Raw genomic sequence first — 25,639 nt, forward strand, 5'->3', positions numbered from 1 at the left:
TATTCTTTCTTTTAACAAATGATGTTAAAAGAGGCATCTGGGTGGCTCCGTCACTTAAGCATTTGACTCTAGATTTTGGCTCAGGTTGTGATCTCAGGGTTGTGAGATGGAGCCCCACATTCGGTCCTGTGCTCAGCGGGGAGTCTGCTTGAGACTTTCTCTCCTCTCTCTGATCCTCCCTGATCATACTCTCTCTCTCTCTCTCTCAAAATAAATAAAACTTTAAAAAAATAAAATAAATGTTAATAGTAAATGATCCTCTTGCCTTTCTCTCTCCAGCCATCATTTTTCCTCCTAGATTACAGAACTGACTTTCAATTTGATCCTTTTCTGTCAATTCTCCAGCAGCATTTAAGTGCTCAGGTAGATCATGCAAATGAGGTCATTTGGGGAATCACCACCAGTGCTCAGGCTTCCCACTATAGTCAGAAGTAGATTCAAACTCTCTAGAGTGACCTACAAGGCCAAATATAAACCGACTGACCCCTGCCTATATTTCTTGCTTCATCTCTCACTAGTACTTTCTTTTTTAAAAAAAGATTTATTTATTTGAGAAAGAAGACAGAGAGACAGAGAGAGAGGAAGAGAAAATCTGAAGCAGACTCCAGGCTGTATATAGAGCCTGACTTGGGACTTGATCCCACAATTGGGAGATCATGGCCTGAGCCCAAACCAAGAGTTGGATGCTATACAGACTGAGCTGCCCAGGTGCCCACCTACCAATCTTCTTGTTATACTTCAGCTATACTTAACCTCTATGTTTCTTAGCCACATCAACTTCATTCCTACCTCAGGGCCTTTGCACTTGCTATTTCCTCTTTTTGGATCACAACTCCACCAGATCTTTAAAGGCCTGTTTCTATAATATATTAGTATCTTACTTGTCATACAGGTCTTAAATGCCCCTCCCATACAAACCATCAATTTCCCTTTGGTTCCCCCCTCCTCCGATCCTATCCCTCTGCTTAATTTTCTCCCTAGTATCTGCCTCCATCAGGTGTTCTTGTACTTCTGCTGTCTCCCTTTTTATAGGTATAGCCCTATGGGTGCCAGAGCTTGTCTCTCTTCTTTAACACTATCCCAGTATCTACAACAGAAGATAACATAGTAGGTGCTCAATACATGTTTATTGAATTAGTTAATTAATAGCAATTGTTTTCAGAACTTGTCCTTCTTTGGTGAAATAGAAAAAAAAAAAAAAGCCATCCTTTGATAGGACCCAAACTTTGGGGACTAATTTGCAAGTCTATAAAATCCCTAATTTGAAGATCCATTGCTTTTACAAAGCACCCTCTGCAAAACTCCAGCCTATTATCTTTTCTCCTCATGTTGGGATTTTATTTAATCCCACATGTCATTAATAAATCAACAGCAGCATCTCAAATTAGAAGCTGTGCTGAACTGTTGAGGGAAGAGGGGATTTCAAGCAGTTTTACCTTAGTATTGATACAGTTTTTCTCTTCTCTCCCAGATGAATGAAGACAATTTCCCTTCACTTAGCTCAATTGATTTGCACTAAAAGAGTGAATCATTCTGATGAGTCCTGGGGAGTGGCTTTGGAGAAAGGCCACTTGTGAGAGAAGATAGGAAGTGGGCAGCAGGGGAATGGGTTGTGTGGGGAGCTGGAATCTAGCAGGAAAGCACTGGACTCCTGGATCAGAAGGGACAAGCTGTGACATACGAGGAAAGAGAGGGAGCTAGGAGGGCTTCGCAGCAAACCCACCCCATTTCACCCTTTTACTCAAGGCTGGGTCTGCCTCATGCCCTTTTGATATGGCATCAATTTGTTCAATATCAACAACAACAACAACAACAACAAAACCTCTTAATAAAGCTATAAGGAACAAAGGGACAGAGGGAGGGAGGAACAAAGGGACAGAGGGAGGGAGGAGGAGAGAGAGAGAAACTGAAAAACAGGAAAAAGAGTTCAATGAGAAAAGAAGTTTAATGATTAATTAGGTTAATAAAAGATCAAAGTAAAGAATCTATTTGTGGCAGGAATGAAGATAGAGCTTTGTGCTGAGTAAATTCAATGGCATGCAGAGGCCTGGACAGACACTGAAGACACTGGAGCATTTCCAGAGACACTGACCCAAGCCACAGCTTAGCTCCTTAACCCCTAAGCAAAGAAGCAAAGTCCATTTCAAGATCCACCTGGCCCTGCCTTCCAGGAGGATTTGCGTTATTCTTATCAACCTCTTTTCTCTCCCACTGTGGGTAGGGGTCTCGTCAGTCTTCAGCACCATTTTTAATATGAATCCAACCTTTCTGACAACTCTCTTGAGCTCCCCTGTCTCAGATCCAACATCAAGAACACTCAGGGTATCCCCCAACAAGGGAAAATGGGGGCATTTCCGGGGTCCAAGTTCATGCTCGACTCTAGCCATGTCTGTTCTGCCAAGGAAGTGAATTCACAGGAGAGCATCTGGAAAGCGAGGAGTCTGAGTCCTATGATAAGGAATGCCTATCTACCAGGTATTAAAGATGAAATAGGGCTCCAGGAATTTTGTCTTAACTTGCAAGGAAGGAGATGCTATTGTTAGTTGTGATCAGTGTGGATTTTCAAGTTTTCTTAGAAGCACGGGTGTTTGCTCTCAGGATAACTATGTTGTTTTCCTTTAGGGCTTGTCTGTACACCATGAAAACAAAGAAACCAGACTAATCCTGGTCCTCCTTATTGGCTTCCTCTAAAACCTTGAGTGGTTTGCAGTTCATCCAGGTCTGCCTAGTTTTCACTGAAGAAAAATCCATTTACCACAGCATTCAAAACAATTTAGCAAGCCTAGGGAGAAGATGGGCAAGGGGTAGCGCTGGGGGCTAGGACCAGGACTGGGGTGGGGTGCAAGGGAAGGGAGGCAACCAATCACATTTCCTGCATCCCTGTATACTGTAAGGTGACTAGCGCAGTCCACTTTACAAGCTGAGCCAGGGGCTTCTTTGGAAGAGTCCAATGCCATGAATGAGTGTCCCTCCAGCTCCTGAGTTAGCTGCTGTGAAGCATGCATTGCATTATGACTATCCTGAGAAGAGATACCCTTTAAGTGCCATCCCGGACAGTGCAAAACACAGAACACCCTACAACTGAAAGTGCAGCAATTTCTTAAACTTCAAATTGCTTGACAATAAAACCAAAATTTGTTATTAGACGATGAATTAAAATATACACGTATACACACACAGACTGTACACATACACAAGGGAGCCTGATTTTATAGTGGTGTTTGGGAGGAGAAAGGATATAGGATATCAAGACTATTCAGTGTTAGGGTAGGTGGGACTAGTGGCACAATTCTTAGCCACCCTAATAGTGGAGGACGGAGGGGCTTGTGCAGAGCTAAGCCAAAGGGAACCCAAAGGCAGATTATACCAATCCACTTGGGGTCACAGACTTCATGAGCTAGCCCTACACTAGCTAGCTAGTGCCATTTTATAAGTGAAAAATCTGAGGGCCTGGAAAGCTTAAGTAGTTTGCCTAAAGGTGCACAGTCCACGGGGAAGCTAGGACTGGCCCTCCAGGGTACTTTCCTGTCTTCTTCCTCTGCTGTGTGGGGGCAAAACATCTGATTGGAGATGTGACTACAAAGAAGGGAGTCATGGAACTGTTGTCCTCTCCCCTCCCCAAAGCGTGGAGTCTAGCTGGTGCTACCACAGAATAACAATGGGCCTCCTATTCAGACTTGTACAATGGATTTGAGGATGGCACAAAGTATGTGATCTTCTTGTGTGTAGTCTGTGTATTTTTTCAACTCGGTCTGAATGCCGGTCCATGGTAAACCTATATGCTCTCTGAAGCAGAAATCATTTCTCCTCTCTGTGACTGAACACTCATCAAGGCCAAGACCTATGCATTCTATGTTTCTGATTCACCCCCATAATGCAAATGGATGGCAATTAACGAACTGACCGGAATTGACATCCCCTTCGTGACTAAGGAGACAATGAAAGGCCTTATCACTTATCTTGGAGGGTGATAGACGGTACTATCTGTTAATAATTCTCTTTTTCCTCCCATGCCTACTGGGAGAAGTTTAAAGCACCTGCCACTGCCAGTAACTTTGGGATTTGCCATGGAATTGGCTTTGACCAATAAAATGTGGGCAGAGGTCACAGTGTACTAGTTCTAAGCAGAGCCTTTCTGCCTGCCCCTCTTGTGTTTCTGCATCCCTCATGTGGACAACATGCCCCTGAAGCCCAGGTAGGGCTGTTACTGGGGTCTAGGCTCTGGGATAATAAGATAGGAGGAGCAGGCCCATCTTACAGGTTGGAACCAAGTGTAGCCAAGCCTGGCAAGGACCCAGCAGAACCATAGCAGACCCAAAGAGGCATGAGTGGCAAATAAATGTTGCTTGGTGTACCTACTACATTTTTTCTGGATTGTTACCACAGCAAAAACTATTATACGGAATCTATGTTGAAAGTCTATTTGCCATAGAGCCAGATGCCGTGAACTGTCCTCAGTCAATTTGGTCACACAAAACATGGAGGGCCTTTTTGGTAGATAATGATATCTACCAAAGAAGTATGACCTTGCTACTGACTTACAATGAAAGCAAACCTAGATCAGATATCCCTACATAGATGTAAATATTTATTCAGTAAACATGGATTAGCCAGCAGGCATGAAAATGGTCCTTGGAACCTGTTGGGCAAGTTCAAGGAAGCCCCAGATCTGGGTTCTGTTTATATTCCTCTCACCATCTGTCATGAAAGGTTTTCTAGAGGTAGACACCAAACATCCCTGAGGCAGCACGCGTTTATCCTTTTAGTGGACATTAAGCAATTGTAACTCTTTGTAACAAGGCCTGGGCCAAAGACTTATAAGAAATAAGATTCAGGGATACTTGCGTGGCTCAGTGGTTGAGCGCCTGCCTTTGGCTCAGGTTGTAATCCTGGGATCAAGTCTCGCATGAGGCTCGCTACAGGGAGCCTACTTCTCCCTCTGCCTATGTCTCTACCTCTCTCTGTGTGTCTCTCGTGAATGAATGAATGAATGAATGAATAAATAAATAAATAAATAAATAAATAAATAAATAAATAAATAAAATCTTCTAAAAAAAACAAAAGAAAGAAAGATTCAAACAAAGAGCAAGCCACTGCCTTACTAGTCTTCAACTCTGTTTATGCCTCAGTGGTGAAGCAAACAATCAACCAATCTCTCTCTCTCTTCCTCCTTCCCTCCCTCTTCCTCCTCCTTTGTTTTCTTCCATATATATATATATATATATATATATATATATATACACACACACACATATATATATCACCAAATACACCTCATACATATGAGTAATACACATAATTAAACTTAACATTTGTCAAGCTAAAGAGCAATTCACTAATTTCACAAATAAAAGCAAATTCTGACATTCGCAAAACCTTAGGTATTAACAGATAGGTAGCTGGCTGAAATGCTTGTAGAAGCTACCCCTGGGGTATGACTGACCATCCCTGGAATTCAAATTCTCAGTTAGGAAATCTGATTGTCCCTTCAGTTGAAATTTAAACTAGTCAGCACATATACAAAATCACACTGGTCTAAAGTATTTTAAAGTAAATTCTGGACATCATAACATGGAGATTACTCTCCCTGCTTCATCCCCCAAGGATACCTTAGACTTCATGCCCAGGGTTAGGATCTTCCCTGCCTGTGCCACATTGACTACAGAAACCAGCTCAGGGACTCATACCTCAAGCCAAGATTATAGCAAACATCATGAAATAAAGAGAAGAAATAGTAGGAGACAGCTTTGATGACCTAAGCCCAAATAGTAATGGTTAATGGCCCCAAATCGAGCAGAGGAAACATCAGGAAAGAAGTTGGATAGTATAGAACAGAACACACTGACATGGTGCTACAGCTTCAGAGAGAATATTCCCTGTACTCCTCCTACGGGGCAGCCAACAAAGGTCCTGAGTACCTTGCCACACTGTAATGTCCTGACACACTGTTACAAACACATCTATGTCACAATAACTACAAGTGCTCAAGCACATTTTCTACCTCCTCAGTCTTAAAAGAAATCATTCATTCTCTGACACTGACTGAGTACCCTCCTAGCCAGACAATGCATGCAACACCACAGATCCAAGTTCAGACAGTCACAGACCTTTTCATGGAGAAACTTACAGAATTGGGCAGGGATTTTTTTTTTTTAATTTTTTATTTATTTATGATAGTCACAGAGAGAGAGAGAGAGAGGCAGAGACACAGGCAGAGGGAGAAGCAGGCTCCATGCACTGGGAGCCCGATGTGGGATTTGATCCCGGGTCTCCAGAATCACGCCCTGGGCCAAAGGCGGGCGCCAAACCGCTGCGCCACACAGGGATCCCTGGGCAGGGATTTTTAATTTGGGGCCTATGACTACGATCCATGGCTGGCTTCAGTGGCCTCTGAATGCTCTGAAAGCAAGGCCTTCTGTGTGTCTGTGTGTGTACTAATCTAGGAAAGTCAATTGTTCATTAAATTCTTAAAGGAACCCATGACTCAGGAAGGATGGAGAAATGTGTGTCCACGGGAAGATTGTAAGAGATGACTTTCTAATATGTGCTTACTCCAACTTTGCTCTAGAAGATCAACCTATATGGCTGACCACATGAAAATAGACATTTTATCAAAATGTTCCAAAAAACCCCTTAGATGTAATAACTGGAATAAGGTAAGAGCTTATTTAGGAAATGTCCTCATAACAGAACTAATGACTAATAAAAGTAGTACTAGAGATGCTATAATAAAGGCAACTCCATCTTCTCCATTATAAAAGTCAATCACAGACTCAGTGAAGTGAGGGCTCAAGGTTGCTTTGAAATGTGACTCTATCCACAGGGTAATATAATGACTCGCAAGCCTCATTTTACTCTCCATTTGCCTCTTCATGTCAAGTATGAAGTTGAATAGGCAGGATTTATAGCCATGATTTGACAATCTACTGCACCATGTTGGCTCCATTGGTCTAGAATACACATTAAAGTTAAGATAATCAATGCACAGGTAACAGGGACATTTCCCTCTTGAACTGTTCAAGCCTGTTCAGCAAAGAGTATGGCTGATGCCTATGAAATTCATGGCCCAGGAAGTTATGTGATATCCATTGTGTGGTTTCCATAATCCCTGCTACATCCCCATATATCCCAGTTTGAGAAGCACAGATTTAACCTGTGTGAAGTTGAGTTTCCTCCATATATTAAATGGGAATACCTAAATCAAAAGGTTCTTGGGAAGATTAGGTGTCATCTATTGGCTAAATCATAGAACGTAATCAATCAGCCTGATACTTAGCCGGTGCTCAATAAGCATTAAGATCTATCTACCTGCACCCAAACTTCCATCCAGATGTGTGCAAAGCTGTGGTCCCCAATCTGATGTGTGGCAGTAGCCTTCCTGGGAACTTGTTAGAAATGCAAATTCTTAGGTCCACCCCAGACTGCAACTCCAGAGCTGGAGCCCAGTGAGAGTATAGGACCAAGCCCTCCATACAATTCAGACAGATGCTTAACTGAAGAACCACTGATGTGGAGAAGTAATGTCAATCATGGCTATCCATTAAAATCACCCGGGATGCTTTTTAATACTATTAATACTCACATCTACCCCAGACTAAATCAGAATCCTGGGCACTGATAGTTATTAAAAGATCCACCAGGGGTTTAAGAGATGTGCTTTAAAACACTAAGGGAAGTCCCCTTCTCTCCCCTTCTACAATCTGCGATGGGTACTGGAAAGCCCATCAGCATAAAGTCCTCCCCTGTGGACAAAGAGCTTCCATACCTGGGAGACCTTGGACAAGTTTCCTGTACTTCTGTTAGTCTCAGTTTCTTCACCTACAAAATAGAGACAGTAATAATCCCTACTGCATACTGCTGTTTTCAGATGTGAAAACTGAAGTCCAAAGCCTCTGACACTGGCCATATCTCTCACAACAGGAGTTGAAAGAACGGGACTGAGCCTTCGCCATGTCAGCTCTGCTGCGGAGTCCGGTATAGCAGTGAGAGGAGGAGAAATATCTGGGGTCATGGAGAGGGCTTTGAATAATACTTTTGGGCTTAAGTACTGAAAGGCAGGGCTGCCAGGTAATGGCCGGAGAATGTGCCATCTGGAAAGGTGATGGTAGCGCTTATCAGACTCAGGAGGAGACATATGGGGCAAGGAGAAGGATCGTCAGAGGGAAAAGAACGCCAATTCCATGTACTCTGGGATGGATTTGCCACTCATTTCCATGAGGGCCAGTACAGAGGCAGACAACACTGGCAAGGATCCATGGAGACTCCAACTTCAGAGTCAGACTGAAGGCAGGGCTTAAAGAGATGGCATAGAACAGAGCAGAGACAATGCCTCTGTGCACTTTGGTCTAATTGCCAGGAAGAGAGGTGGGACCCAAGAAAAATTTAGCTCATTTCTCCTAAAATTGATTTCTTTTACTTGGTAAGGGAGGCAAAATCCCAATGATCCATTAGTTCTACAGTATGTGGGAGCCCAAAGAAAGTACAGTTGACTCTTGAACGACATGGGTTTCAACTGTGTAGGTCCACCTCTATGTGGATTTTTAAAAATACAGTACTTTATCAGTACAGTACTTTATAGTATTTTCTCTTCCTTATGGTTTTCTTAACATTTTCTTTTCTCTAGCTTATTTTACTGTAAAAATATAGTATATAATACCTATAACATACAAAATAAGTGTTAATTGACTGTTTATGTTCTCAATAAGGCTTCTGGTCAACAGTAGGTTATTTGTAGTTAAGTTTTGGGGAGTCAAAAGTCATGCACAGATTTTTGATTTTGTGGGGGAGTTGGCATCCCTAACCCCCACTTGTTCAAAGATCAACTGTGGTTACTCCAGGGAAATTTTACTTTGGGCTTATTGAATCTGTTACTTTGATTCCTTTTTTCTTCCTCTGCTTCCTCTCCATGATATATACGTACTTCAGAATCACCACTTATGCTCAATGGGAATGGTTATTGTCACCTCAGAAGGAGCTTCAAACTAAGCTTCACTACTCCCACCTCCAACTACATATACAATAGTTGAGGATCAAACAATGGGAAGAAGCCAGCTTGTTCTGGACTGTGACCCACCCTAGGCCATAATGGTTTCCGTGTACTGTGGGGGCACTAGGCTGTGCCCCTCTTTTCTTCCCTGACACATGCTTCCTGGTTCTGAATCCCACCTTCTGATCATGGCCCTGGTACTCAGAAGGCTCTGATCTCCCTTACTGTGCTTTCTTCTCTGGAAATGGCTCTTCCCATCTTTTGTCATGGTGACCAGCCATGGTCAGGAATGGCATGGGAACTATTTCAACGCTTGGGTTGGAAAAGGTGCCAAGGTCAGTGATAACACTCAAGAAACACTCAGGGAAGACTCCAACTTTTTCCTTCACTTATTACAAAATAGAAAAAAATCTAAAAGCATATTTCGAACCACAACACTCTGAGACTTTATTGGCATTAAAAAAATATATCAGAGGTCTTAAAGCCATTTACAGTAAAAACTGGCTTTTTATGACAGATTTTATAAAAACAAAACAACTCCATAGTTGTAATCCCCAAATCATGACTCACTTTATTTATTTAAAGATTTTATTTATTTATTCATGGGAGACATACATAGAGAGAGAAGCAGAGACACAGGCAGAGGGAGAAGCAGGCTCCATTCAGGGAGCCTGACGTGGGACTCAATCCCAGGTCTCCAGGATCATGCTCCGGGCTGAAGGCTGCGCCAAACCACTGAAAGACCTGGGCTGCCCTCGCTTTATTTAAATAAATAAGTGAGATTTCAAAATTCCAGCACAAACAAATTCTTTGGGTTCCTACCACCTTGAAGCACTTGTCTTTGGTGTGTGTTGTGGCTTGGTGGGGAGAAGAAGGAGGTGGGAGAGAATTCCAAGAAAGCAAGTATGAGATGCCTGTGAGTGCAGAGAGCCTGCAGGGATAGGACTGCCTGAAGGATACATACAGGCCAACCGAGTGTCGGTGCAAGCTGAGGCCAGCAAGTGGAAATACACCATGGGCACAAAAGGTGCAAGTGTCAAAGACAACCCAAGTTGCAACTTGAATAGGCAGGGGTAGAGTGGAATTCAGACTGGAAGACTAGAAAAGTACTCAAGCATGAAGAGCTAGGAGAGGTTCACCTTCTAGCAAAGTTTTAAACGGCTTTTCCAGGTACAGCAGTGAGGACCCAAAGGCATGAGCTGGTCTCCTAAATCCAGCAAGATTGTAATTCACAGAAGCTGCAAGCAGAAGTAGTAAGACAGGCCAACTCTGTCCCTCAAATGTGCTTCGATTGGTCTGCAAAGAGTTTAAAAAGAATGAGCCAATGAGGTTAATGTACTGTATCAAGGTTAATTTCCAGGTTGTGATACATGCTTCTGGAGCACCCGAGATGTTATAGTCCTAGGAAATAAGGGAAAGGTGTAGGGGATGTCTCTGTATTATTTTTCACACCTGCATACAAATCTATACCTCAAAACTAAAAGTTTTTTTTTTTTTAAATGAGCTAACCTTTATAAATCAAATGTTATATAAAAATCTTATTTTCTGGCTGTTTGTGAAGAGTTGGATGATCTGGCAATACTGGGCCTACACTATGTTCCTGCAGTAACATGTTAGCCTATCAAAACAAGCAGAGAAAGCAGAGTAGCATCAGATTCGCCAAGACGGGCATTAAAATCTCCGCTATGCCCCATTCTGCACCCAACACACTTCACTTACTTACATTACTTGTGTGGTCCCAATGGACACTAGATTTTTCCCTCTCTTCTATAAAGAGTGATGGAGTTGAGAGCTCAGTCGTTCAAAAGGTCATCCAAGTTTGTATAATTTGTCTGGAGTTTAGCACTGTATCATGAATGAAAATACAAGGACGCCTCACTATCCTGGTTCCCTTGGGGCTGTGCACATAATAGGTATCATTACAGTACACTTCTCTAGTTGCAGGACTACTTACGATGGGTTCCAAGAAAAATCAATGCCGTACTAAATGTCATGCTGTTGCAATTTCTGTCATAACTCAGGAGCCATATAAAATATAGTGAGCTCTTAAAGCCACAAATGCTCTGAAATTATTTATGAAATAAAAATTAGGTTAGGTCTAATTTACCAAAATTGAGACTATCTGGACACATGGTTTAATTGGATCTCGTCATATATGCACACTGTGATTCAAAGACAGAGTGCCATTCCACATTGAGTCGGCCTTTTCGTTTTCTGAGGTTAAAACATTTTCCACATTAAAAACCTGTCCCCTTTGGTTTTCACATGGTAAATTGCTCAACTGGAATCATTTACCCCAAAGGCAAGGCAATGCTCCCATTATCACTAAGCAGCAAAGGGCAAAAGAGCCAGTGGGTAGAGAGAGGGAGGATAAATTGAGGTCATTTCTTGCTGGATCAAAGAAAAGCATGGAATTGAGTCATATTTAGGTCCACCTTTGTGTTTATTAAAAGATACTTTGTACAATCCTTATTCTGCTCAAATATAGGGTCCATCTCTCTACCATCATCCCCCTAACCAGGCACATCATGCTCAGATGCCGTAGTTTTTCCTGGCTAGGCCATTCTAATAATGACGCTGTCACAATTTTAGCTATAAAAATCAGATTTCCTCTGGAAGGAGTCTATTAGGGCTAGAATATTATGGCACACCAGCTAGTAATGGGGACAAAGCTTGATATTTTTACATATCCTTTAACACACGAGTTAACTTATCAAAAGAGTCAAATTGCATTTAAAATTCAGGGGCAGATGTAGGTCCCAGCTAATGGTCCCTCGAGTGGCCTTGCTGTGTCAAGGATTCACTGATAGGTTTCTCTCATCCCTCTCTGCTGTTGAACTCTGACCCACAATATGCTCCCTTTATTCTTAGCTGTTTCCCAAATCAGTAAATACGCAGACCAAGCTGCTTCTGTCCACTATGCCCTCAGATTTATTCAGTTTGGTTACACAGGTTAATTCAACCCTGTAGTCCTTACTGATGCCACCCCAGTTCGGACGGGCAGAAGCGGGTTATTAATGTTGCCATTTGCACTGTGTCGCCGCCAAAGAGGCTGTACATCTGGAATTCCCTGCAGAATGCCAGGAGTCTGTGACTTGGTCGTGGCCAGGGGCTGCTGATCTGACCATAGCTTGTGCATTTGGAAAATTAAATTATAAACGTGAGGTGCTCACTCTGCTAGATGGAAAGTATTGGTGATGACATGCAAACTCAGTCATTTTATGTGAAATATGGAATTGGTTTGCACCGTGTGGGGCATCTACTGAACCCTGCCATAAGGCATCTGGTGAGGCCATGAGTCCCCTCCAAGTTCTGTTGCGTGCGTGTGACAGCCAGCTGGCAAAGCAGCTGTAGCCCGCTTACTTTGGAGCCAGCTGACCATTACTCCCTCAGACAATACATTGAAAGGTCAAAGGGGTTTTGGCTCTTACTTTGAACAAGTGTGTTTGGTCACCAGGGGTTCCAGTGACCACAGGGCAGCAGAACATGCAAACAATTTGCAGCTTCCTTAATTAAGGGAAACTCTAATTCCCAAAATAGAGCGCCATCTCAGACATGGTATTTTAATTTCTTATTCGAATATTTTGTTGCATGCCACACATCCTTCTCTGTATATATAGACTCTCCTTTGTTGAGGCTTTTGGGGGAGAAAAAAACCCCTATTTTTCTTTTTTCTATTTTCGAAGTTAGGCACTTATTCTGAATGGATATATCATAATACATAGAGGTATAGATAGAAATCAAATATGGTTTTGATTCCCAGAGATGAGTTTATCTAAGCAAAAGTAAATCATTACTGTGAGCGGTAGTGGTACAGTATAAGCAACTCGGTTTGATTTTGAGAATAAGTGAGTTATACCCATAGTCATAGTGAATATAATATTTCTGTTTTTCATTTTGTGCTGGTCCTCTCTGCTACTAAGAGATCTCGGGTTTCTGTCTGGCCAAGGAAACCTCAGGTCTCCCCTATCTCTTCATGATGTGACAGGTTATTACGTATTAGACAAATAACTAGAGAACACCATCCTCTGTGCCAGGGGCCATGTGGAACTCTGGGTCCAGTGGGGAACAGGACAGATGAGGTCCCTTCTTGCACAGAATGAAATGAGCAGACATTTCATTCTGGTCTTCCTTTCCCAGCAAACACATCGTGTTCTGCTTTCTAAATTCCAAACAAGGCACAGTAGAGACACCTTTTGGGTTCATCAGAAATCACCTATCAGACTAGAGAGAAAAGATGTGCTCTCAAACAACTTTTTCATACTTGAGAAAGTCTCAGGACTTCTGAGAGCTTGGCACCTTTCAAGGGAAAAGAGGCTGTTTTCTGTGCTGTGTTGATGAGAAGGATCATAGCAAATGGACACCATGGGCATCTTGATTGTCCCCAGACTATGTCTGAAGGATACGAGTTCCCTCTCTACTGTTAAATTGGATTTGCAGCAAAAAGGTCTAGCATCCAACTTGATATTGAAAAGAATCGTTTCTGCCATTATCCAAAAAAGTTAGGTTGGTATCATACTGAAATTGCCACACTCTGCAGGATGTTTATGGGATTTTTTTTTCCTGTTTTTATCACTCAATATGATTTTGGCTCAGTCCAGGCCAGCCATCCTCCTCTTTGTATGAGAAACATATCAGGCCCTGAGATCAAAGGGGTTTATCCTGGAGACGAAAACTCTATTTCCAAAGCAACATGCAACTTCCCAAGTTTAAGAAAACAGGCAGGTCTCCAAGTGCAGCATCTTTTTATTTTACAAAACCCCTTTCTCTGCCAAACATTTGGGTTTGCATGCATCTAAGGGTGGGGCAATGCTTAGAATTAGAGCAAGAAATACAAGTTTCAGTGAAAGGGTTGCCAGATACTCTGCTTTAAAAATGCTGCTTGAAATGAAAAACACTTTTCGTCTTACGCTTTAATGTGAATAATGACAATATCTTTCTCTCTACCCCAGAGAGGACATTCTAAAATAAAATTTTAAAAATGTATTGTTTTATTCATTTTATTTCTTTTAAGGACCACATTCTCTTCCACTTGACTCATCTGGTTTTTCCACGTATTGGCCCCCGACGGTTGGCAATTTGTTCACATCGGCCCCAGAGGAGCCAGAAGGGTCAGCTCTCCCAGCATTTTCATGATTTGTGACAACCCCAAATGGCAATTTTCCATTAACCCCCGATTACCCCTCTACCCCCCCATCTCCCCCTTGACCCCTGAAGGCACATGCTTCTCTCTCATCAGGTGAGCCTGTGGCACTCCTAAAGATGTCACAGCGTGGAATCAGCCTCTGACTCACTTTCTCGGGTTGATTTTGTGAGCTCAGAAGGTCAGTCTGCCATCCAGCTGGCAAAGTGCCTGCCCAGTGGCAGGTGTCCTTCCAGCAGAGAGCTAACACCACTGCACCCAATATGGGAAACATGCTAATCCGAGGGGTTGGGATGGGAGCCCCAGGCTTTGTGACCTCTCATTTGAGAGGCTTTCGTGCAGTTTTTACAAGATGGAGCTATTGTCCTCCATGCCTTCAATGGGAGGATTCAGAGGACCACAATGTAGATCAAAGGATAGCAGAAGAGGACCTGGGAGCAAAGGCTAAAGAGCCTCGGTATTATTTTGCTTGGAGAAGAGAAGACTGGAGACAGAATGGGTCGAACAGGCCAGCTTGGCAGAGCGTGATTACGTCGTCAGTGTGGCCAGCTGTTCGGCATTTTCAGTGAGAAGAAAAGGAGGAGGAGAAAATAAATGTAAATGGCAATGTGAGAAATCTGTTCAAAACTTGTAAAAAAAAATTCAAACAGTGAGGGCTGTTATTATAAATGCTAAACTTGGTGACAGGGGAAATATACTTTTTTTACTTTAAAACAAAGACTTTTCAGTCAAGAGTTTCAAAGGCAAAGTTGCCTCAATGCAAAGAGCAGATGGGAAGAAATTTTGAGGCCCACTTCACTTAAATACAGGCAGCATATGATTTGGGCCTTCACAAACTGCTCCTTACAACTGACATTTTCTCAGAGGACAGTGTTAGAAGCTACTACATGGGACTTCTTAGCCTTTGCTTTATTTTTTTTTTTATTTTTTTTAAGATTTTATCTATTTATTCATGAGACACATAGAGAGAGGCAGAGACACAGGCAGAGGGAGAAGTAGACTCTACGCAGGGAACACGATGCAGAACTCGATCCCAGGAATCCAGTATCATGACCTGAGCCAAAGGCAGATGCTCAACCACTGAACCACCTGGGCGTCCCTTAGCCCTTGTTTTAATGGCTTATTTAGTGGAGGCAGGAATCATCTGTGCGGCCAAGGGACTGACAAGTGTGTGGGGTGATGGACAGCCTGATTTCAGTTCTGCAACTCATCAACTCGGACTTTGAATGAATATTGCACCTCATTTTCCTCAACCGTCTAATGGGAACAACATCCCCATCCAAACTCACAGGATTGCTTACAGGAGTGAATTATGCAAGGCATGAAACGTTTACCGAACATAAGTATGTGGTAATTAGACTGTTCAGACCTCAGAGCTACTCCCAAAGAGAAGAATGTGTGGCTCTTCTAGTGTTGTTTTAAGTTACTCCCACTCCAGCCTCTGGGTGAGAAACATGAAGAATCAGAAGAGCAAACAGAGAACTCAAGAGCACAGCTCAAGCTGGTATCCAGGCTGTGATTTCATTCTTGCTTTCTCAGGTCTGCAGCCTAACATCACGGCAACACCAGGCCAAGGCAAACACACAGTGCTTTCCTTCCTGGGGCTGCGGTCTCTGCAACACTTGGACATTGTGACTGGAAGTATTTCACCATGACATCCTCAAATATCAAAACTAGAGAATTCCATTGCCCTTGGTACTTGTAATAGGTAGATTTTAAATAGATAAAAAATAAAGTGGTTTTTTTTTTTTTTCACCTGTGAGTTTGGGCTGAGAACATAATTTGGTCACAATGAAAGAAATAAAACTTAATTCTATTTATGGATGAAATATTCTTCCAAAATGAAGGCACAAAAAAAAAAAAAGACCTTTTCAGGCAAAAACTGGGAGATCTTGTCACAAGCAGACTCATACTTTTAAGAGGAGTAAAGGAGACTCTTTAGGCACCCCCTGCCTTTTCAGGCTGTCTTCATGTGGAAGGCTGTGTTTCTGTCCATAAGGTGGTCTACATAATCTGTAGAGACAGAACTCTGGACTGGAACTGTCCTTATGCCAGCCAAGAATGTTAGAGGTGAAAAGACCAATTGAGCACATTTCATCAAATCCCCTTATCTTCCAAAAAGGTAACAGAGGGTCAGACAAATGGGACAAACCAAGAATAATGCAATCAGTGGGGGGACAATTCTGGAATTAGTCCCCAAATGTTATGTTCACCAAGTAATATGAAAGCCCACCAGCTGATCCCCAGTGTGGTCAATGTGATTCATAGTCATGTTTCATTTGGAACAAAAAGAGGATTAAAAAAATCAAAATTAATTGCCTTCAAAAAATTAAAAGACATTGTCAAGTAAGCACATGTACCTACATGAGCACAATCAACTGGAATTCCAATGTTTTCTGCCCCTTTAGAAGGATGCATGCTCTCTGGTTTGCCATAGTCACCTCCACACCCTAATGTCTCCACAATGGTGAGACCATGGGTGACTTCAAATGAATTATCATGTTCCCATCATTGCTCATCTCAGCCATGCATTTCAGTCATTTATCTCATTTCCCTGGGCTATTTGAATGTTCGGTTTTGCAACCCCTTCCCTTTTATATGCTATTTCTATTTTCCTAAGCAGTAAAACTATTCACGGTTTCTTTTTATAAACAACAAAAAAAAAACATGTCTACATGCATGCATGGCACACACTTGATCCTATAGTGATTATGTATATAGAACTCAAGAAAATATAAGGTCACATAAGCTAGTATAGGGAGCTGATTTATTTGATCCACTTTTGCATAAGACATTAAACAATGCCAAAGACCCATTTGTCATAGCACAATATTCTGAAGGAGAGAGATGAACATTTTACCATTTTCCTCAATTTCTACAGGGGAAAAGGTAGCCTACCCTAGTTTTTTTTTTTTTTTTTTTTTTTTTTTATTTAAGAGAGGGAGGGAGGGTCAGAGGGAGAAGGAGAGAGAGAATGCCCAGGACAGAGCTTGATGTGGAGCTTGATCTCACAACCCTGAGATCATGACCTGGGCCAAAATCAACAAAATCTAGAGTTGACACTTCCTGACTAAGCAACCCAGGCACCCGTATCCCAGTATTTTCTATTGCTCTCATAATTTCTGAGGAAGATGGGGTAGAAGAGCCTAGTTTTACAACTATATTAAAAAGATAGACACATCAGGGGGTGCTTAGGTGGCTCAGTTGGTTAAATGTCCAACTCTTGGTTTTCACCCAGGTCATGATCTCATGATCATGGGATCAAGCCCTGTGTTGGGCTCTGAGCTCATCACGAAATCTGCTTGAGGTTTTCGCTCCTTCTCCTTCTGCTTCTCCCTCTCTGTTTCTCACCCCCTTCCCATGCTTGTGCAATGCTCTCTAAAATAAATAAAATCTTAAAAAAAAGACACACTTGCCCACACAAAATCTTCTATGTGAATTTCATAGTAATACTATTCCTAATGGCCCCCAAATGATACAATTTTATTTATCCATCAAGTGAGAATGGATAAATAAACTGTGTATCCACACAATGGAGTATTATTTGGCAACTAAGAAATTGAAGTACCAATACATGCTACTGAATGGATAAACCTTGAAAATATTATGGTGGGTGAAAGAAGGTAGTCACAAAAGATAACTTTGTATAATTCCACTTATATGAAGCTTCCAAAATAGGTAAAATCTAGAGATACAGGAAAGAGATGGGTGTTGCCTATGACTGGGGACACTGGGAGGAAATGAGGAATGACCACTAGTGGATATGAGGTGTCTTTTGGTGATGAGACAATGTTCCAAAATTGGTAGTGGTGATGGTTATGCAACTCTGTGAATATCCTAAAAACTATTGAATAGTACATTTTTTAATGAGTGGATATTGTGGTTTATGAATTATATTTCAGTAAAGCTGTTATTCAAAATGAGATAAAAGAAAATAAGCCTTTGGAACTTGGGAGAGGTGGGCAAATATTTTGGAGAGAATTGCTCGGGACCAAGCTGACTCTGGTGTGGTTTTATATGTCTTATTTTATTCAAGTCTTGCAACAACCTGCCAGGAGGCTTCATTCTGCCCGTTTCACAGGTGATGAAATAGAGACTCACAGACATTAAGCTGCCTTAATCCATGAAGGTGAGATTTGAACCCCTGTTGGACACCAAGCATGTTCTCTTTCTCTAAAAGACAAGGAACCAAATAGAGCTCACTTGCCTTGGCTGTTTCTTATTGGTACATGTGACTATTTAATTATGGACATCATCTTTTCTTTCTTAAAAACTACCCTGAGCCATGCCAATTGATTAAATAGTCTTTCTCAAATCAAATGGGGTGTTTTTTTTTCTCAAGGTGACCTGTATCCATTTCTAAAAGCAGTGCTAGACCTGCTTCAACCACTGCTCTGCCTTCTGTCTGTTGGCATTTCCCCACTCACCCGATATTCTCCTTGAATTCACCTCTGCTTGCTCCTTGACTTGATATGAGAGCTAAAAACATTGCCTCCTGTACGTCTCCCTCCCCGCCCTACCCCTGCATCTACAAAGTGGCACCTGGGTAGTACTGAACATGCTCACGACCTCCTAATCCTACTGCTGTGTATGTCTCTAATCGTTACATCAAGGAGCACTTACAAATGAATTCATATGGACAAAGTCCTCCACTGAGCATTCCAAACACATGCACCAGCATCCAACCCCAATCACTTTAAGAGGTTATATTAAAGCACAAATCATTTGGGAGTATGGTAAGGTGGAGTGAGAGGAGACAGATTGAAATGGAACTCATGTTCCTTGCCCTAAATGAGGATCAGCCCGAGCTCTACAAGAACGGGCAGCCAACAGAGAGCGTCTGGGATGCCAGCCATCTCCAAGCCACAGGCACGGAGTCTGCACTCACTCACATCACAACCTATTATCTTCCCAGCCAGGCTCCAAACCTTACCTCTGCTGAAGCAGAAGCCAAGTGCACCAGCGAGTGACCTTCCTGGGTCATCAGGATACTACAGTCAGTCGCTTTGGCTCCTTATGGCCTCAGCTCTCTGATCTGACAGCCACAGCCAAGCCTTCCTTTCCTCTTTCTGAACATTCCCAGTATGCTTCCTCCTGCCTGTCAATATTTAACTACCCTGTCAAGTTACATTACATCACCTGCACTAAATCCTATCCCAGCGATAGCTAGGGGGTGTGCCTGCTGTATTCAATTCAACTCAACTATTCTTTATCGAGAGCCTTCATTCATTCATTTCTCTCAACGCATATTGAGCACCTACTGCATTTGGTACTGGAGATACAAAAATGAAAGATCTGATCCCTAAAGTCTTGGAGAGACAGACAAGACAGTGTGGTATGTGCTATGTATGATGCTGAAGCACAGAACTCAGGAGGGTCTTCCATTACAGGCTGGCTGGTGAGAGACGCAGTGAGGGGACCAGAGCATTCCCAGAGATGGCAACACTCAGGATGACATCTCTAACGGGCCAAGCTAGATCTGGGAAGACACAGGATAATGAATACCTGGCCTCGGTCCTCAAGGAGCTTAAACTCAACACAAGGAGATCTGTCATTCCACAGCCTAGTAGTTACATAGGTGCCACATAGGTGCAGATTATCAAAGCAAATGGGATAGCTATTTCTCATATTTTTTCCCATATTTTTTGATGAGTTGATCATCAGCCATTTCTAAGAATAAACACTTAAACAAAGTTGTCTCAACAGGAAAAAGCCGAGTCCAGCATGTAGATACCTTAGTTTTACAAATAGGGGTGATTTCTCCAATCTCTGGAATAGCAGATAAACCTAGTGAGTAAAGGAGATTGCCCAGGACCCATTTTTAAGACCAGGAAAATAATTCAGGTAACAGAGTAACATTCCTCCCTGGTCAAAGGAATTAATCTGGGACAAAATGGCTTGGCCACAGGTAAACTACATACCCTTCTAATATCTCCATGACTTTTTCCAACACAAAATTTCCTGACATTTAATGATTGGCTGATTTTTTTTATTTTTATTTTTATTTTTTTTTACATAATATAGATAGACTTGAAGAGCCACTGAGAAATACTAACCTGCGGTCTTTAACACCATCTTAGATCAAAAGCCTGAAAAGTTACTCACTTTGGGATTTTTTTCAATGTTTGAGTTTACCGTCAAAGCACAGCTCTCAAATATGCCCCACGTGGTCTCTTTTCTAGCTAATCTTACTGTAGCTTCATACTCCAGAGAACAAAGCCCCCCACATATGTGTGAACATTCAAAAGATTCCACCACTGGGGAGCCTAGGAGGCTGCTGTGGAAAGTGCCGGAATATTTGAATTGCAAAACACAACTCAGTGATCTCAATACATCTAATTTGGGATAAGTTCCAAGCTCAAGAGCATCTCTGCATGGAAGCAGTTCTATTAGTTTCTCAGGCAATTTCCCAGTTCCACACGTACACTTCTCCAAGAGTTTCGAAGGCGAACACTTACAGTCTGTTGCAGTATTTTACTACAAGGTATTTAGGGTTTTGACAAATACTAACTGACATTGCCACCATTCCAGTGAAAAGTGATGACCCGTATCTAATGCCTACTATTTGGTTGTGGCTGAAGACATTTTTTAGTCAGGGAGTGATTTTAAGCAGAACACTGTTCCAGACCCCTCTTTCACATTCTGGAAACATGGTTTCATTTCAGTCTTTAACAAATCCACGTTGCATGTTGAATTGTCAGAAAATTGAACTGAAATTTTGCCACACTCAAGCTTGCTCTTTTTTAAACCAAGACTTTTTCAGAGCCTTTTTTGCTTACTAACACATAGCACACTTGGCATTAGGAATATTATACATTATTAATGGAACAATTGTTACTGCTAATTGCCAAATGCCCAGGGATTTCTGGATCCAATTAGAATGGATTTGTGTCATTTATCTTAAAATCCCACTAGAAAGATGAGATATTGTATGATCTATGTTTGTTTTTACGGGCATTTTTAGTAAATTTTAACAAACGTGAAGTAATTTTTTTCTCAAATAATATCAATAATATCATGGTAAGATAACTAACACTCCCAACCCAAATTCTAAATATTTCAAATGGGGAGCCAGAAAGAGAACAAGTAAAAAAAATAATTTATTTTTTGTATATATTTAAAATATATAGGTATACTTAAAATATATCCTGTTTATCTCTTATATATGCAAGCTTTACAAAATAGAAGAAAGAGGATTTCAAGTGTTTGTTTTTAATAAGTCATCTTGTTGCAAAGTTCCAAAATAAAACTAATTGCCCCAAAATTGATTCAATAAATATTCATCTGCTTTAGAAAGCAATGGTATTGTATCCTCACCATGAGCATAGATAAAAAGCTTGAAGCCTCAGTCAATATTATATGACCCTGGACAAGGAACTCCAACCCCATGATAAAGGTCTAAGCCTGCTTCCCTCTTAGGAGGAATAATTAAGGAAAAGTGATTTGTTATTTAAGGTATACATCAACATTTATGTGTGTCAGGGAGTATTGTACCTTTTAAACAGTCACTTTGGGAGTATAGGACACGTTCCAAGTCATAGAAGAGTCCTCCTCATGCTGCTATTAACTGTCACAGTTTGTCCAAGACTGGGACTCTTCCCACGAAGCATTACTTGGAGTGCTAAAATCAGGAAAGTCATAGGCAGACCATGAGTTGGTCACCTTACTGCTATTATTTGGATCATGTTAGAACTTCCTCTGGGAAACTGACTTTATATTATAGGATACCTTGTTTTGCGTCTTGTTTGAGTCAACAAATTCTAATTCTTTAGAATTTAGTTGACTTTTGAAATAAATATTTATAGCCAGGCCTAATAAATAACACAGATTTTCAAGTTGTTTGAAATTTTTTATGTAAAAATTGAACTGTGTCTATCACAGAGATTTTTTTGAGGGGTTCAGGAGCTAAATCCATAAACAAATGTAGAAAAAAAAATCCAAAAGGATTTCATACCCTTGCTACGCAAATTGTGGTCCACAGGATTAGCAATATTGGCAGCACTAAAGTATGGTAAAAATGTACAAACCTGGCCCATTCTAGACCTCCTGAATCAGAATCTGCATTTGTATAAAATCCCTGGGTGGCTCTAAGGCACAAGACAGTTTGTGAAGAATTTGTTTAAGCCTAAAATAAAGAGAAGCAAACTTCCATAAAAACATTTGATGGAGTTATAAAAAAGAAAACATTCCTGCAACTCAAAGCATTTAACCAAGAAAATGAAAGGTGTTATTGTAATTTATGTTTTCTGGGTCTTGTGAATTTTAACTTCATAGTTCAGGAGGCTATAAAATGTAGCTAAACTCTAAATGAGGCCAATGATTCAGTGGTTTAACTACAAGGAAGCCTTCAGGATGCCAGGATCCAATTCAAAGGGTAGAGCCAGGGATCCCTGGGTGGCTCAGCAGTTTAGCGCCTGCCTTTGGCCCGAGGCGCGATCCTGGAGACCCCAGGATCGAGTCCCGCGTCCGGCTCCCAGCATGGGGCCTGCTTCCCCCTCTGCCTGTGTCTCTGCCTCTCTCTCTATGTCTATCTTGAATTAAAAAAAAAAAAATCAAAGGGTAGAGCCAGGGTATATGGGGACCCCCTGTGTGCACAGGTCTTTCCTCACCATCCTCTGCCCCTAGCATCTCCCTTGAGTAGGGGATAAACACGAGATGACTCCTAGGTTGTAGGCTTACAACGGAAACATCAGTGGCCAAAAGAATGTATAAAGAGCAAGTTTCTGATATACAGGTTGAGACGTCTATTTTGGAATGGAAGGTTTGAGGGTATCTAAAAATCACCTGGGTAGAGACGAGGTTGGTATTTAGACATACTGGTCTAGGGCAAAGCAAGTTACAAAATAGTAAGCATATGACTCATCTTTGTAAAATAGTTTGGGGAGCTGTCAGCAGAAGGACTATATCAGATAATAAGGGGTTAAGGAATTCTATAGAAGAGAGCATTTCAGGCTTAGAGGGCAGTAGAAACTGATGTCCTGTGGCTAGAGGAAAAGGAGGGAAAAAAATGAAAGCATAAAACAATGAAAGAATAAAAGTTAAAGTGAAATCTAAAAAGAGTACAAAAACCATAGTGAATTGCAATATAAAGGTTAAAAAGATTTCTGTTTAGAAAGAGAAGATGAATATTATAACGACCAATACATAAGATCCTGAAACCCAAATTCTAAATATTTCAAATGGGGAGCCAGAAAGAGAACAAGTAAAAAAATAATTTATTTTTTGTATATAAGTAATTTGTACAAGATAAATAGAAAATGTAGTCTTTTTTTTTCTTTCTTTCTTTTTTTCTTTTGCCTACAGGGTGTAAATTTACAGAAGTGATCACATATGTAGCCACAAAGAATACACAGAAATTCCTAAGCAAATAAGGAAAAGTTCAAAACAAAACAAAACACAAAATTCTAGGTGCATCTAAATTAAAATATAGCCTTCTAACTAATCCAAGAATCAAAAATGCAATAGAAGTACAAAGTACACATTATATAATGTAAATACAACCATCAAGACTGGAATTCAGCTAAACTCAGACTAAAGCTATAAATTAAAATGTCTTTATGAAAAAAAGAAAGACTGAAAATAAATGAATTAAATGTTCAACTTAAGGAGTTAAAGAACCTAAGAAAACAAAATAAACTTGAAGAAGCACAGAAAAAAAACCCCAAAGCCAATTGGCTAGTAATTAATTTATACATTAATTTGACAAACATTCATTGAACAGTGACTAGAAGCTGTTTTTTGTCGTGTTTTGCTACTCTTCTAGATTCAGGGATATGGCAGTGAATGCTGATAATTAATAGATGAGCAAAAAATTAATTGTTAAATAATTTAGGTAGATATTTCACACTTGGTGAAAAGAAACATAACTCCCCACACTTTCTTTTTTTAAGATTTATTTATTTATTTTTGAGGGGATTGAGAGAGAGAAAGAGAGAGGGAGAGAGGGAGAGAGTGCAAGCATGGGAGCAGGGGGAAAGGGCACAGAGAAAGAGAGATAATCCTCAAACCCACTCTGTGCTGAGTGCAGAGCCCCATGTGGGGCTTGATCCCAGGACCCTGAACTGAGATCATGACCTGAGTGGAAATCAAAAGTTAGCCACTTAACCTAACCCAATGAGCCACCAAGGCACACCTCCCTACACTTTTAATACAATATAGACAGGGGAAAAGAATAATTTCATTGAGAAACCTGACAAACACTACCTCAGCCAGGAGATAAAAGTCAACATCATCTGTGATAGATCCTGTCAAAAGTATGAAACCTTGATAGAAAGTAATGAAAATGGCTCTTTACTTCAGTGGTCTTCCTCCTCAAACTCGTAACTCCCCATATAATCATGAAATCAAAACAAAACAACACCAGACAAGTTTCAATCAAAAGGCATCCTACAAATTACTTAATATTCTTAAAAACTGTTAAAATCATCACAATAAGTAAGACTAAGATTTAGTGGTAATTCAGAAGAGCCTAAAGAGACATAACAACGAATGTGAATACATTCTAGATGGAATCTCAGGACAGGAAAAGAACATTAGGTAAAAGTAAGGAAATCTGAATAAAGTATGATCTTAATTAATAACCATGTATCATTAATTGTGACCAATGTACCATACTAATGTAAGATGTAATCACAGAGGAAATCAGGTATGAGGTACAAGGTAACCCTATACTGTCTTCTCGTTTTTTCTGTAAATTGATAATGGCTGTAACAATAAAATCTATTTGAAAATCTAAAAATAAGTGGGTAATTTCAGATAATGATACAAACCATAAATACAGAACATAAAATAGGGTAATGCAATAGGATGGCCTAGGATGGGAGCGTGGCCATGAAATATCATCAGCAACATTTCCCTGAGGCATCTGAGCTGAAACTTTCATAATGTATGGAGAACCAAATGAAAATTTCAGGGAACTTGATTCAAATAGAGGACAACATCAAAACAAAAAAGCAAGCAAGCAAGCAAGCAAGCAAAGGATAAATTAAATTGAAAGCTGATTATCTGAAAAGACAAATAAAATAAGCAACCATTTGGCATCCTGATTAAGAAAAGAAGATAAAAGCACACAACACAAAGACTAAGAAATAAAGTTTACTAAGTCAGCATGTCTTAACACGAGAGTCTGATAAAACTGGCTTAACCAAAGGAACTCTAATTTCACTTATAAAATTAAACAAACGTGTTTTAAATGGAATGTCAGCCAATTATACGCAGCCTTGTAATAAAGCAAACTATGACCAAGTATAGTTTTAGTTATATAAGGATGAATCAACATTTAAAAAAAAAATCTCAATTAAATTTATATTAACAAGTTAAAAGAAAAAATGTAATTATATCATTAGGTGCTAAGAAAATCATTTACTACTATTTTGTAAGAACTCTTCTTAAATCTAGTAAAATAAACATCAGAGGAAGCTTCCTATGCAGGAGAAAGCATTTATCAGAATCCAATATAAGGGGATCCCTGGGTGGCGCAGCGGTTTAGCGCCTGCCTTTGCCCCAGGGCG

General features: G+C 40.8%; 1 protein-coding gene across 6 annotated transcripts in view; it reads right to left on the minus strand.

The window, feature by feature from the left end:
• Nucleotides 1-25,639, minus strand: part of NCKAP5 (NCK associated protein 5) — a 964,576-nt gene that overhangs the window by 713,462 nt on the left and 225,475 nt on the right. Inside the window, exon 1 of one of the 6 annotated variants that reach the window (XM_077861466.1) lies at nt 19,063-19,195. The exons of the other annotated variants lie outside the window; for them this stretch is intronic. Coding sequence (XP_077717592.1) covers nt 19,063-19,113 — 51 coding nt within the window. The 5' untranslated portion in view covers nt 19,114-19,195. Of the gene's footprint in view, nt 1-19,062; nt 19,196-25,639 lie in introns of those variants that run through there. 6 annotated transcript variants of the gene reach the window in all.

Source organism: Canis aureus, chromosome 20 (genome assembly GCF_053574225.1).
Source record: "Canis aureus isolate CA01 chromosome 20, VMU_Caureus_v.1.0, whole genome shotgun sequence".
NCBI classification, from domain to species: domain Eukaryota; kingdom Metazoa; phylum Chordata; class Mammalia; order Carnivora; family Canidae; genus Canis; species Canis aureus.